Genomic DNA, 13,768 nt, shown 5'->3' with positions numbered 1-13,768 from the left:
TCGTGAAAACAGGGAAGATAATTGGCAGAGACTTGGGGAATAATGAATTAGTGAAAAGTACCAAGAGCAAACAAATCAACAACGGTGGCAACACCTAATTTCAAAGAAACTAAAAGTTAGACAAGAAGAAAAAGTAATCTTTGTGCATACCAATGTTCAGGCATGCGAAACTATCCCTGGTCATAAAAATGTGAACCCCGAGTACTGATCTAACCAAAATCACGACGAGGACAGGACAATGGGGTCTGGGCGTTTAAAGGACAGTGGTGGCCCTGGCCGGTTGGCTCAGCGGTAGAGCGTCGGCCTGGCGTGCGGGGGACCCAGGTTCGATTCCCGGCCAGGGCACAGAGGAGAAGCGCCCATTTGCTTCTCTACCCCCACCCCCTCCTTCCTCTCTGTCTCTCTCTTCCCCTCCCGCAGCCAAGGCTCCATTGGAGCAAGGATGGCCCGGGCGCTGGGGATGGCTCCTTGGCCTCTGCCCCAGGCGCTAGAGTGGCTCTGGGCGCAGCAGAGCGACGCCCTGGAGGGGCAGAGCATCGCCCCCTGGTGGGCAGAGCATCGCCCCCTGGTGGGCAGAGCGTCGCCCCCTGGTGGGCGTTCCGGGTGGATCCCGGTAGGGCGCATGTGGGAGTCTGTCTGTCTCTCCCCGTTTCCAGCTTCAGAAAAATACAAAAAAAAAAAAAAATTAAAGGACAGTGGTGAGAAGAGCTGCAGCCTCGTCTTCCCTGCAGGAAGTCACCAGGTAACACCTGAAATTCAGAAAACCAAGTAGAGTAAGCTTTGGGACTTGAACTTCAACTGACCCTTGATGGGAGAGGACTCTTAACAGGGAACCTTGGGAGCGGGAGGCATGTGAGTCACTGGGGGTAAGAGGCCAGAACTGAGATGACCCCCGGCCCCGTCCTTGGGTGATCCCCTCCTAGGAGTGTGCGTGGGACCTTTGAATGTATGAGCCATCACAGTGTGATCTGCTCTTCAGCCAAAGAGGTTTTTGCAGATGTGATTAATTTTACTAATCAGCCCACTCTGGGTTGGCCATTGCCCAGGTGTGCTAGCTTAAACACAGAGCCTTCAAAAGCAGAGCAGGCGCACGAGGGTGTGGGGGTCAGGGGAGCGGGAGCACCGGAGACAACAGCCAGCAGAGGGACGGGAACCCACGTCCTGTGACACCGGGAACCGAGCTCTGCCAACAGGAAGAGCGAGCCTGGAACTGGACTCCTCCCCAGCGCCTCCTGATCAGGACGTGGCCTGAGAGGTAGGAGTGTTTTGGGCGCTTTTGTCCTGAAAACATTGGCCAGGTTCAAAGGAAAATAGGGGTGTTGACAGAAATCAAAGCCCTGGGCACCCACACTGGAGGCTCGCCGCACGGAGCTGAGAGGTGACCTGTGTGAGGAGCGCACACACCCTCACAGGGAGAAAGCAGGCGCCATCACCAGTCAGGACGCCAGTGTCTCTGGGAGGCAGGGGCCGCTGAACAGGGCTCTGTGCTGCGGCTCTGCCGTTTCTGGGCCAGTGGGCATGACTCGGTGGTTTGCTTTATCAGTATTTGTCCAACCGTCCATATACATCTGTCTCATACCCTTTTCTGTAAAAGGGGAAACAGTTTGTGGTATTCAGGTGGATACTGGGATTTCAGTGATCTTTTCTCTCTCTAGTTTTATGTGTGGTTGGTTCACACTCTCTAAGATGAACAAATGTTGCTATATAATCAGGAGAGAGGGTGACAACACTATTCCCACTGGATGGCAGGCCTCTCCCCAGCTTCCCCGCACAGTGGGTTCTTCCCAATGGCACCCCAACACGCTCTGGTGTCCCCAGCCCTGCCTGGAACCTGCCCCATGAGGGATACCCCCCTCCCTGGTCAGCCAGAATCCCGCCAACAGCTGTCTCCCCGCATGCTCTGATCTCGTCTCCTCCTCACCCCGCTGTAGAGTTACGAGACACTCCAGGCACACACAAGTGTTTGAATCAGACAACATATGAACCAGGCTGAGGAAATAAGAAAACTGTAGACATGGGTGTGCGTCCTCTCTCCTACCCAGAAGTAACAGCAGTGCTGTTCGGGGGCATAATCCCTATATATGCTTTCTGTTTAATCATACATTATGACTAACATATGAAGAATCTCTGAAAAATATATTGTTTCATTCTTTAAAACTTTGATGAAGTGGTCCCACCTGGTGTGTATCCTCATCCAACTTGCTTTTCCAACCAGCATCATGTCAGTGATGTCAGGGACCCATTTGCTGTGGGCTTCTCCAGTTCCTTCCATTTCGGTGCTGTATGGAATTCCGTTGTAATGTATGAAATGAACCCATTTTCCGTGTTGGTCAGTGAGGAAGTCAGTCTCTAAGATGTCCCCTAGTGGTCCCTCCGCCTGGTGCTGAAGCCCTGTGCAGTCTCCTACAATGAGGAGAGCTGTTCAACCAGAGGGACACTGGGCACGGCAGTGTGTGACTCCCATCGTTAGGTCCCGGAAGACACTGCCGCTGGCACTGTGCTCGCTCAGAACACGCGTGCTGAGGTAAGTCACCACCATGTCGTGAGGACACTTGATCAGCCAAGGAGAAGAGGTGGAGCCTCTTGCCAAATGGCCAGAACCACCGTGCCAGCCAGCATTTCAGGTGTTAAATCATCCGCACATTCCAGAGAGCCATCAACCTGGTCCTGATGTGTTTTCTACACATTTCTGGCTTGGGTTTTGGTTTTCATAGTCACATTTGTAAGTGAATTTGACCGATAACTCTTCTTTATGATACTTCCCTGCTCTGGTTTTGGTATGAAGATTATACAGCGGAGGGCAAAAGTAGATTTACAGTTGTAAAGCACAGGGTTTATCCTTGTACTATTATTTATTAATTATTGTATTATGCCTGTTTCCACGTGAACAACTGTAAACCTACTTTTGCCCATCCCGTATTTGACTCCTATACTGTTTCTTCTCTTTCTGTTCTCTGGAACAGTGTGATGTATAATACTGGAATAACCCTGTCCTTGAATATTAGAAAGAATTGGCCTGCATGACCTTCTGGTGTTACGTTTTTGTGGTTTGACTTTGGTTTTGGTGGGTACATTTTCAAATGACTCATGCAATTTCTTTCAAGGTTATAAGTCTATTCTTGTTTTCCTCTCTTGAGTGACTTTTGGTAAGTTCTTTTTCTAGGATATTGTCCATCTCATCTAAGTTTTCACATTTACTAGCATCAAGCTATCTGTAAGATCCTTAAAGAGAACCTGCACCAGGTGTGCAGCTATGTCCCCTATTACGTTCCTAAGCTTGTTTAGGTACTGTCTTCATTTTTCCTCATCAACCTTTCCAGTTCTGACTATTTTATCAGTCTCCTCAAAGAACCTACTCTTGGCCCTGGCCGGTTGGCTCAGTGGTAGAGCGTCGGCCTGGCGTGCAGGAGTCCCGGGTTCAATTCCTGGCCAGGGCACACAGGAGAAGCGCCCATCTGCTTCTCCACCCCTCCCCCTCTCCTTCCTCTCTGTCTCTCTCTTCCCCTCCTGCAGCCAAGGCTCCATTGGAGCAAAGTTTGCCCGGGTGCTGAGGATAGCTCCATAGCCTCTGCCTAAGGCGCTATAATGACTCTGGTTGCAAGAGCGACGCCCCAGATGGGCAGAGCGTCGCCCCCTGGTGGGCATGCCGGGGGTGGATCCCGGTCGGGCGCATGCGGGAGTCTGTCTGACTGCCTCCCCGTTTCCAACTTCAGAAAAATACAAAAAAAAAAGAACCTACTCTTCACTTCACGGATCCTCTCCACTGCATCACTGCATGCTTACTTTCTATTTCTTTACTTTCTGCTCTATGTTATTTCCTTTCTTCACTCACTAGATTTACTGTGTTCCTCTTTTACCTAGTAATGCAGGCAGGCAGCTCTTCCTTCTCGAGTGTGTGCACTTGCAGCTGTGGCCCTCCTCCCAGTACCACACTCGCCGCACCCTCGGCTGCGTTTCCGTCGCTGTCCAGGCCTGAGTCCCGTGTTCAAGTCTGCATTAGTTAGACGTGCTTGAACATCTAAACCTGAGTGCTGGTAGGACATTGCGATCACCGCCTCTGGGACCCGTCCTGTCCTCCTTCCCAACAGCATGACGGTGAGGAACGATGAAGGCATGTACCCAGCGGGTAGACACAGCCACGCGACTAAGGTCCAGTCAGGGAAAGATGAGGGATGTCCCTCTTGGGAGTTCTGGGAAAGCCCATGGAAGGAGGACAGTTTGCAGGACACCTTTGTCCATGCCCCTTCCTTCCTCCTTCCTGCCTTAAATGACAGTGTCGGCAGTGGCCCCACGACCATCCGGCGCCTGGAGGTGACCCTGAGGGTGGAAGGCGTGAACTACAAAGATGGTGCTGAGAGAGGGAGAATCCGGCCCGGGGGACCAGGAAAGACCTCTGTCAGTCCCGCCCTACTCCCTCCGTGTGAGCCTGCGGCCGCTCAGCGGCTGTCAGCGGGCCAGGTGCGACTCGGAACCGATCAAGAGGTTTTTAAGATATCCCCTCGGTGCTGGGTTTTAGTTTTCATTATGAAATATTTCACACAGGAAAGCATTTGTGACTCAGACCACGGATAAAAGAACACCGTCTCACCCACCACGCCCTGGGAAAGTGGGACACGTGCAGTCTCGCTGTGTGCTCCAGCTGCACCTGGCCCTCCCCACCCCACCCCCAAAGGGAGCTGCTGTTCGGGATTCTGTGTTTCACATTCCCTTGTATTTCATTTATAGTTACACTACACGTTTTTATGACCTTCAATTCTACTGCCCTGCTTTGCCTGTTTTTAAACCACATATAAATTATATCACAGTGTGGTTTTCTGCAATTTTCTTTTTCCCTCAACATTATGAGCGGAATCTGTGTTGGTGCACGCAGCTACGGTCCATTTCATCTCACAGTTTTACATTATTTACTGCATGACTATACCACAGCGTAGCCACCCCGCGTTTATGGATATGGGTTCATTCGAGCTTCTGACTATTACAGAACGCTGCAGAAACACTCCCGTGACCTACAGAGCGGTTTCTCCCCGACCTTTCTGACACCATGACATATACTGAGAATTGTGATATTTACATGGCACGTTGGAGGGTGTGTCGAGTTCTGGACACAGCTGCAGAGGGGCCCACAGACTCTGCCACCTCGAGCAATAAAGGGACCAGTTAGATGAGGCACATCAGTGCCCCACAGCATGGTGACGGCAAACCTCTTGTGGAGTCCGTGGAGCACAAGGTGTGGCATGTCGACAGCACCAGACTGTCTCCCAAAGGGATGCAAACAGTGTGCACTCTCGTCATTCAGGGTCAGCGTCCCCACGGCTCCTCATCCTCACCAAGGCCGATTCCTTTATTTCTGTCCTAATTCTAGTTTCCTTACTACTAACCAAGTTGAACCTCTTTTCCTGTTTATTGTCCATCCCTAGTTCCTCGTCTAAAAGGCACTTCTTTCATCCATTTTTTTTTCAGAGAGAGAGAGGGATAGACAGGGACAGACAGACAGGAACGGAGAGAGATGAGAAGCATCAGTCACCAGCCCTTCATTGCGCGTTGCAACACCCTAGTTGCCCATTGATTGCTCTCTCACACGTGCCTTGACCGCGGGCCCCCAGCAGACCGAGCAACCCCCTGCTGGAGCCAGCAACCCTGGGTCCAAGCTGGTGGGCTCCCTGCTCAAACCAGATGAGCCCGCTCTCAAGCTGGCGATCTCGGGGTCTCGAACCTGGGCCCTCTGCATCCCAGTCCAACGCTCTATCCACTGCGCCACCGCCTGGTCAGGCTCTTTTATCCATTTTTATTGGGCATTTAGTCTTTTTAAACAGCTTCTCCCCCATAGTTAATATAATCTGGGCCCTGGCTGGGTAGCTCAGTTGGTTAGAGTGTTGTCCCAGTATGCCAAGGTTGCAGGTTCCACTCCCAGTGAAGGTACATACAAGAATCAATCAGGGAATACATAAATAAGTAGAACAACAAATCCATCTTTCTGACTCCCTCTCTCTCTCCCTTCCTCTCTAAAATTAATAAAAAATTATTTTATATAATCTGGATAGTAATCATGTCAATTTTATGCATTATGAAATCCTCTCCACTATGACCTGTTTTTCCTTTCCACTATTCGTTATTTGGTACAATAAAGAGATTCTGAGCATCAATCTCTTTCTCTGTGGTCTGAGCTTTCTGTGTCTTCTTCCGGAAATTCTTCTCTCTGCCCTTTGTTACTGATTTCTAACTTACTCTTCTATAATCAGAGAACATGGTCTATGACTCTGACACTTTGAAAGATGTTGTCTTACTTTCTGATCTAGCATGAAGTTAATTTTTATACCTGTCCAATGCTTATTTGAGAATATGCACTTCCAGTTGTTGGATGGAGGGTTCTAGAATAAATGTCCAATAGATAAGGGATGCAAACAAGAGCTGGTGGGGAGGGGAGACAAATCCAGCCCTGGGCATCTGTCTACGTGTTGTCCAGGGCTACCTTCACCCCACAAAGGCAATTCAGTATTGAGAGCCAGACCGTAGGGCCTCACAGAGCAGAAAGCATTTACTATCTGGCCCGCTACGGAAAACGTTTCCCAGCTCCTGCTGGGCTCCCAACCGTTTCCCTTTTCCATATCGTTCATGAAAGAGCTGCCTAAATCTTCTATGGCAATGACAGTTGGGCAATTTCTGTTCATCTTTGCTTTGTTATTTATGTTGAGGCTAATTGGGTGCAAACCAGTTTTAAATTGTTCCATTTTCCTGCTGTGTTATTTCTTTCATTGATGTATTTTGTCCCTAGCAATTATTTTTGCTTTGAAATCTGTTTGGATGATATTGTTACCTAACAGCTTCTTTTCATTAGCATTTCTTTTCCATTCTTTTATGTCTTACATTTTGGGTGTGTCTCTTGTAAATAAAATAGCTTGCAGCTGGGCTTAGTTTTTCCATGGAATCTGACAATCTCTGTCCTTTAGTCAGGAAGTTTGGTCAATTTATCACACACAGTGGCAGATATATTTGGTTTCATTTCCACCATCTTAGATTGTTTTCTTTTTATACTATTTTTTTCTATGTACTGCCCCACCCCCAATTCCTTTCCTTCCTTTCCTGCCTTCTTTTGGAATAATACTTCTTAAACTCCATTTTTTTACATTTACTGATGTGAAGTTTTAGCCTTTTCATAATTTCCCCTAACATGGTAACATGAATTCTAGATTTAATAAAGAGTTCATCAGTGTCTTTGCCTCCGTCGGAGCAATGTAAGAACGTCGGAACTGTTTGTGTCAGATTTAGGTCCCCTTTACTAACTTCGTTGCCCTTTATTTTTATTTCTTTTAATGGAGAAATACATGATCTGCTTCAAAATTGTGCTTGAAAAATACGAGTACAGGTACTATAAGACAAAGCAAACTCCAGTCATGAGACAATACATATACCATATGGGGGGAAAAAAGGTCTGATATTCAGGTATTGAAAAATAGAATTAAACAGGTCCAAGTTTCCAGCTGAGTAAAACAATGTAAATACAATGACAAGACAAAATCTGTGCCTGACAATTTCAACCCGACACCGTAGCTGCTGAAAGTCCACAGGCGCTGTGCACACTCCACCTGACTCGTGATGGCGGCGCAGGGACAAGCTGTGGGGACGGACCACCATGTGTCAGGCAGCAGAAAGGAACGCCGAAAAAGAAGTCTCCATTACTGCACAGCCCAAGAGGAAAGAAATTATATTCTAATTTGGAAAGATTAATTCTAGGGGATAAAAGAAGGGTGTAAGATACTGCAGTTTAACGTGAAAATGCTCTGGGGGGAGGGGTCAGAACCAGGCTAACTGGGAAAACTGTTAGGGGTGCTGTCTCCTGATGAAGAAAGACTGCTTTCATTTATCTAATCCACTGTCACTCATGTTTCCTAAACGTGGATGTTCTGTGGCTTAATCATGTGGTTTTTAAAAAATATCATAACAAAAGGACTTTCTAATATTTATAGGATAAAACAAAAGAGGAGAAACTGACTAGATGTCCAGTGTTTGTTAGAAATTTTTTTCTAGATGTAAAATTTACTAATGAATTTTAGTAAGTCATTTAAAAACAAGAACTGGCACCCTAGCCAGTTAGTTCAGTCCATTAGAGCAGTGGCCCCAACCTTTTTTAGGCCACGGACCAGTTTAATGTCAGAAAATATTTTCACGGACCGGCCTTTAGGGTGGGATGGATAAATGTATCACGTGACCGAGACAAGCGTTAAGAGTGAGTCTTAGACGGATGTAACAGAGGGAATCTGGTCATTTTTTAAAAATAAAACATCGTTCAGACTTAAATATAAATAAAACGAAAGTAATGTAAGTTATTTATTCTTTCTCTGTGGACCGGTACCAGTCCACAGCCCAGGGGTTGGGGACCGCTGCGTTAAGAGTGTCGTCCCAAAACACCAACGCTGTGGGTTTGATCCTAGGTCGGGGCATACACAGGAAGCAACCAATGAAGACATAACTAAGTGGAACAACAAATAAATGCTTAGCTCGCTCTCTCTCTCTCTCTCTAAAAATCAATCAATAAAAAAAAATTGGCATAACATTCTTAGGGGAAAGATCTTTCTACTTACCTGTTTAAATTGGACGTTTTTATAAACAGATATTCTATGGAGTACATAAAATTTCTCATGTGTGGAGATCAAATGGCCATCCAAGACTGTTAACATGTTTCACAGGCATTCTAGTCAAGTCTTACTAAAATATTAACCAAGGATCCAAAATTTAGTGTTTCATGCCACATGGTCACAGGATTACTGATTTCTTATCATGGTTAAGAAAATAGCTTTTTTTTTAATTTTTATTTTTGTATTTTTCTGAAGCTTGAAACGGGGAGAGACAGTCAGACTCCCGCATGCGCCCGACCGGGATCCACCCGGCACGCCCACCAGGGGCGAAGCTCTGCCCACCAGGGGGCGATGCTCTGCCCCTCCAGGGCGTCGCTCTGCCACGACCAGAGCCACTCTAGCGCCTGGGGCAGAGGCCAAGGAGCCATCCCCAGCGCCCGGGCCATCTTTGCTCCAATGGAGCCTTGGCTGCAGGAGGGGATGAGAGAGACAGAGAGGAAAGAGAGGGGGAGGGGTAGAGAAGCAAATGGGCGCTTCTCCTATGTGCCCTGGCCGGGAATCGAACCCAGGTCCCCCGCACGCCAGGCCGACGCTCTACCGCTGAGCCAACTGGCCAAGGCTACTAGCATTTTTTTAAATGAAATAACACACAAATATACCATGTGTATACAGGCAAAGCAAAGAGGTGGGGAGACAAAGGCTATTTTGTTTTAGGACAAATAATTAAGGACAAGAGAACATGGAGCTTTGTAAGCTCCAAGACAATGTTTGCTGTTGGATCACTGATCGTATGCACTATAAAACAATTCTACAAAAAAAACCCAACAACCCAATATATCATTTCTTGACCATGTCCTATCAAAACCAAAGAATTACTAATTACTGTTTCAATGTCAGATATATACCCTTAGAGTTGACATTTCATGTTCAAGGGTTACAGCTACCTCCCAGGGACTAAGTACTCTCATGCTCTTTAGGAAGTATAGTACACCACTGCACAACGGTATCCAACCTGGACACTGATAATGAAGAAAACACTTCAGGAAAAAACTAAAATTCATCAAGCTGAAAAATATAAAATTAATTCTGCTTTCTAATAATAAATAATACACATAAAGTCCATCAGTATAATGAAATCTGATACCAATGTGTATTGCAGTTCTCCCCAACAATGTAACAAATCTAACTCCAGTCCTGAGGTTGGTCACAGGTACAAGGATATCTGGAGGATGTTTCTCCAGTGTTCTCTTTAAGGGAAGTAGTCCTTTGAAACAGTTAATGGAACTGTTGCTGACACATTAATAATCTACACATCAATGACAGTACTTCTAGCCTCGTGTACTAACCCGGACTTCTGACCAAGATTAGCCCAGCGAAGGAAATTACCAAATAAGCCTAAACCTATTTTGAGTCTTATCTAGTTCAGCGCCCTTCATTCTCCTCCTTTAGCATTTGAAGACTACAGATCAAGTTGGCAGATATTATTTATGAACCTTTGAGGTTGTTTTTGTCAGTTCATCTGTTTTATTGAATTCTTGATAACAGGAATAGGATTTGCAAGGAGAGCGAGGATACTGGAAAGAGCTACACTGGATGTTCCCTGCAGGCCAACCGAGAGGATGCTGCTGTCTGAATAGTTCTTAATTCAGTTGTACTGTCTCTTGACAAGATTGTTCCTCTTCCATTTTGGCTTCATTGGTCGTTTCTTTATGAGGTGAGAATGTCCTCTAGACTCCTACTATAGGATTAGCTATGTTTGCTGCTGCACTCCCTGAAGGCCTGGGTAGATGGTTTACCAAAAGTGTTGAAGAAACAACTCGAGTGATCGTGGGCTTTGGTGGTGGTGAAATGGCTGATTGTAAAGCCGTCTGAGGAGTGCTTTCACTCGATGCACCCCCTGAGCTCTCACTGGGATTCACTTGCTGCAAGGAAACTTCAGGAACCTGTACGTCGGTCACAGACGCTGCCATTCCAGCCAGAGTAGGACTGTTTCTGCCCTGAGAGGTGCCAGTCACTGGGCCAGCCTTCACAGCACTCGTAGGTGAAGGCACAGGCATGCCGTTTTCACTGTCATCAGACAAGTCATTCAAAGCTGTCAACCTGACATCTGTTGAATGTGTTTTCTTTTTCTGAAGCACGTGATTAGGTAGTAGCTGATGAAGTTCCCTTTTTCTTAAGTGCGTTGCATCAATTTTCATATCCATCTCAAACATCTTACTATTTATTGCTTGCCTATAAACTGTATCTGTGAAAGACTGGATGTCATAGGTAAGATCAATACTGAGAACTTCAGAATTTTCTGGTTTCTTTAACACTAACCCAATCACCCACATTGTACAAAATTCTTCCTTGTCAGTGTTTTTTCTGGGTGCTGGAAATGACGTGGGATTCACATGTGCCAATGTAATAAACTCATTCTTCTCCAGGCTTCCAACCAGGATTCGGATTTTTGATTCCACCAAGCCCACCCATTCAAGATGCTGTTTTTCTGTTGGTGCACTTGCGAGAAGTACAATATAATGCTTGTACTTCTGAAAGAAGCTTGGAGCGTCAAAAAGTTTGGACCACTCTGCCTTACTCAGCAAAATCTCATGTGTGATAGCAAGCCCTTGTTTAAACTCTTCAATCATGACCATCCTTGTTGAAACTGACACATTGTAGGTGGAGTTCTGCTGTGGGTAGGCTGGTGTAATTATAGGCATAAGATGGTACCTATCACTGGGGTTTACTCTTGGGTCCCATACAGGCAAATTAAGATTTTGCTCTTCAGGCTCTTTCAGTAGCACTGGATTTGGCCACTCCCATTCAGAAAATACCAAGAAGAATTTACGTACAAGAGTTGCTGCTACTGCATTTGGATAAAGTTGGCAAGTTCTGGCTACTAGCATGGCCCAGGAAACACCTCCTAGGAAACCTAATATATTGGAATAGATATTGTGGCATTTAGCCCACAATTTGATAGCTCTGAGAGTTAGCCTGAAATTGTCAATATTTGGTACTAGATGTAAGATTTCATCGGTTACCCGGCAACCATTAAGGCTTCTTATGCATCTAATATCTAAATTTTTAAGCAGACTATCATCTCTTAGGTCCAAATCTTCGGGAATAGTCTGCAGGGCTAATCTTGCAAACAAAATATCAATCTCTATCCCATCAAAACACAGTCTGATAACTGGTACAAATGCCTCCTCAACAGCCCTTAAATCTTTTACTTCTTCATGTAGTTTCAATTTCTCATAAAAGGAGGTGAAAAAGTCACTTCGGTCAACATGTCTGGGTGCAACACACAGTGCATCTATGTCAGCACCTTTTGTGTGCACGCCTAATCTGTAAGAGCCGAACGTAAAGATTTTGCCTCCAACATTTTCAATTATAGCTGGTGGAAGGCTTTTGCTTTCGCTGATTTCTCGTATCCATTCCTTTACTAGATTATTTAATTTTTCCAAAATTAAAATCCTGCGCTGCAGTTCCTCTTCCTCTTCCAAAACCCCAAAGGGTTTCAGGGTTTCTATTAATTTCTGGGTAAGTATGCAGTCTGTCTCCTGCGGGGCGGCTAAACTGATGGGGGAGGAGATGCCATAGAGCGTGGGTGGCGGCGGGGTCTGTTGAGATCCTGCGGTTGTCACCGGAAACGGCTTCATCTCTAGCGCTGGCCCAGCCACGCCACGTCCCCCGCCACCACGACCTCCGTGGCCGCTGAGTGGATCATGATCTGCAGAGGCAGGAGGGGCGGGGCTCCTACCAGCCCATATCCGACCCGCTCCCGCTCCGCTCCCGCAGCTTTAAGCGTCTGTCTGCGGTGCCCTCGGCCCCAACATGGCGCCCGGATCCTCAACGCTGTTCTAGAACTGCACGCACACCGTGTACACTAGGGCGCATGCGTGCCACGCAGAGCCTTACGGGAGTTGTAGTTTCTATTGCGAGATTCGGGCTTCAGGCTTGGGGTGGTGAGTGGGCAGGGGTGACCCTTGGCTTTTGGGTTTTTTACTGTTTTCTACGTTTACCTTGACTTACCAACTATTTATTTGCTCGCTATTTCCTCTTACATCTCAAATCTATTTCCTCTCCGAGGGCATCTTCAGGTAGTCTTCTGCCTAAGAACCATCCTTGATAAATCCCTTTACAGTGAGGGTCTGCTGGTGGAGTACCCCCCCCCCCAGTTGAGTCCTCTGTGGCTGGTGCCTGGAAAACTTAGCCAGGCCTGAAACTCCAACTGGGTCGTTTTGTTCTCTCCTTGCTATGAAAGTCCGAACTGCTGTCCACTGGTTTCCACAGTTCCTGTTGTGAAATCTGCAATCAGGCTAACCTACTGCTCACCTGTCTTTTCTTTTTTGGCAGCTGTAAAAACATTCTGTCTTTAGTGTCATGTTGAAAAATGAATTTATTCGGGTTGGCAGAGGAATTACAATTCCGGACATGCAACCTATGGCAAACCATAGGCAAGTCTGTAGAACGAAGGAGGAGAACTTTAAGAGAGAAAAAGGAGGTTTGGGAGGGACTATTACAAACAAAAATGTCCATTGGAGGAAATCAGGAGTGCAAGTTGGAAGTGTAGTGGCTTCCTATTGGCTCAGACATGGGTTTCTCATCACCTGGGTCTATTGTTAAGCAAGGAGCAAATCATCCTTTCTTCTCCTGGAGTAGAATAAGCTTCTTGCCGACCCAACGTGTAAGGACAGCTCCCTCCCGTCAGAGTCTGCAAAGTTGGGAAGTGGTAATGCAGGAGAACTCCCCTCCCACCACCACCACAGGCTTCCCAGCTCCATTTTAAATGCGGTTTCCTTTATTTATTTTCACACCTGCAATACCATCACTAGGTGTCAAGGGGGGAATTCCTTTTTATTTATCTTACAGAGTGTACACTGTGAGCCTGGATGTCATGCTTTTCATGACCTCTGTAAGATTCTCAGGCATGCCCTTGGAATATGTTCTGCCCATCTTTCTCTTGATTCTCTTCTTGCAGGCATGTGATAGACCCTCATTCTGTTCTCCATCTCTTAATCCATGTGTTGTTCAGGGTGATGGCAGAGCTGCCCCTCAGATCTCTAACTCTCTCCTCAGTGGTATTTAGTCTGCTGTTGGAGCCATCAGTGAAATATCCATTTAAATGCTTATATTTGTATTACTAGAAGGATTATCTTGTTCTTTTCCAAATCTTCCCTTTCTTTTTAGATGACATTCATTCTTACCTGTTT

At 46.5% G+C, this 13,768-nt stretch overlaps 2 protein-coding genes across 3 annotated transcripts in view; both read right to left on the bottom strand.

Annotated features, from left to right (window-relative positions):
- The window catches only part of RADIL (Rap associating with DIL domain), a 54,950-nt gene that overhangs the window by 28,643 nt on the left and 12,539 nt on the right, over positions 1–13,768 (bottom strand). The window lies entirely within an intron of this gene.
- Positions 9,931–12,360, bottom strand: PAPOLB (poly(A) polymerase beta). Its single transcript, XM_066341598.1, has one exon. The coding sequence runs from the start codon at positions 12,212–12,214 to the stop codon at positions 10,301–10,303; it is 1,914 nt and encodes a 637-aa protein (XP_066197695.1). The 5' UTR covers positions 12,215–12,360; the 3' UTR covers positions 9,931–10,300.

This window comes from Saccopteryx leptura, chromosome 6 (assembly GCF_036850995.1).
Source record: "Saccopteryx leptura isolate mSacLep1 chromosome 6, mSacLep1_pri_phased_curated, whole genome shotgun sequence".
NCBI classification, from domain to species: domain Eukaryota; kingdom Metazoa; phylum Chordata; class Mammalia; order Chiroptera; family Emballonuridae; genus Saccopteryx; species Saccopteryx leptura.
The sequence above is the reverse complement of the archived record's forward strand: the minus strand, read 5'-3'. Positions and strand labels throughout refer to the sequence as shown.

Bases quoted from the DNA above. Each gene is read 5' to 3' on its own strand.
- PAPOLB (XM_066341598.1), bottom strand. From the start codon at position 12,214: ATGAAGCCGTTTCCGGTGACAACCGCAGGATCTCAACAGACCCCGCCG.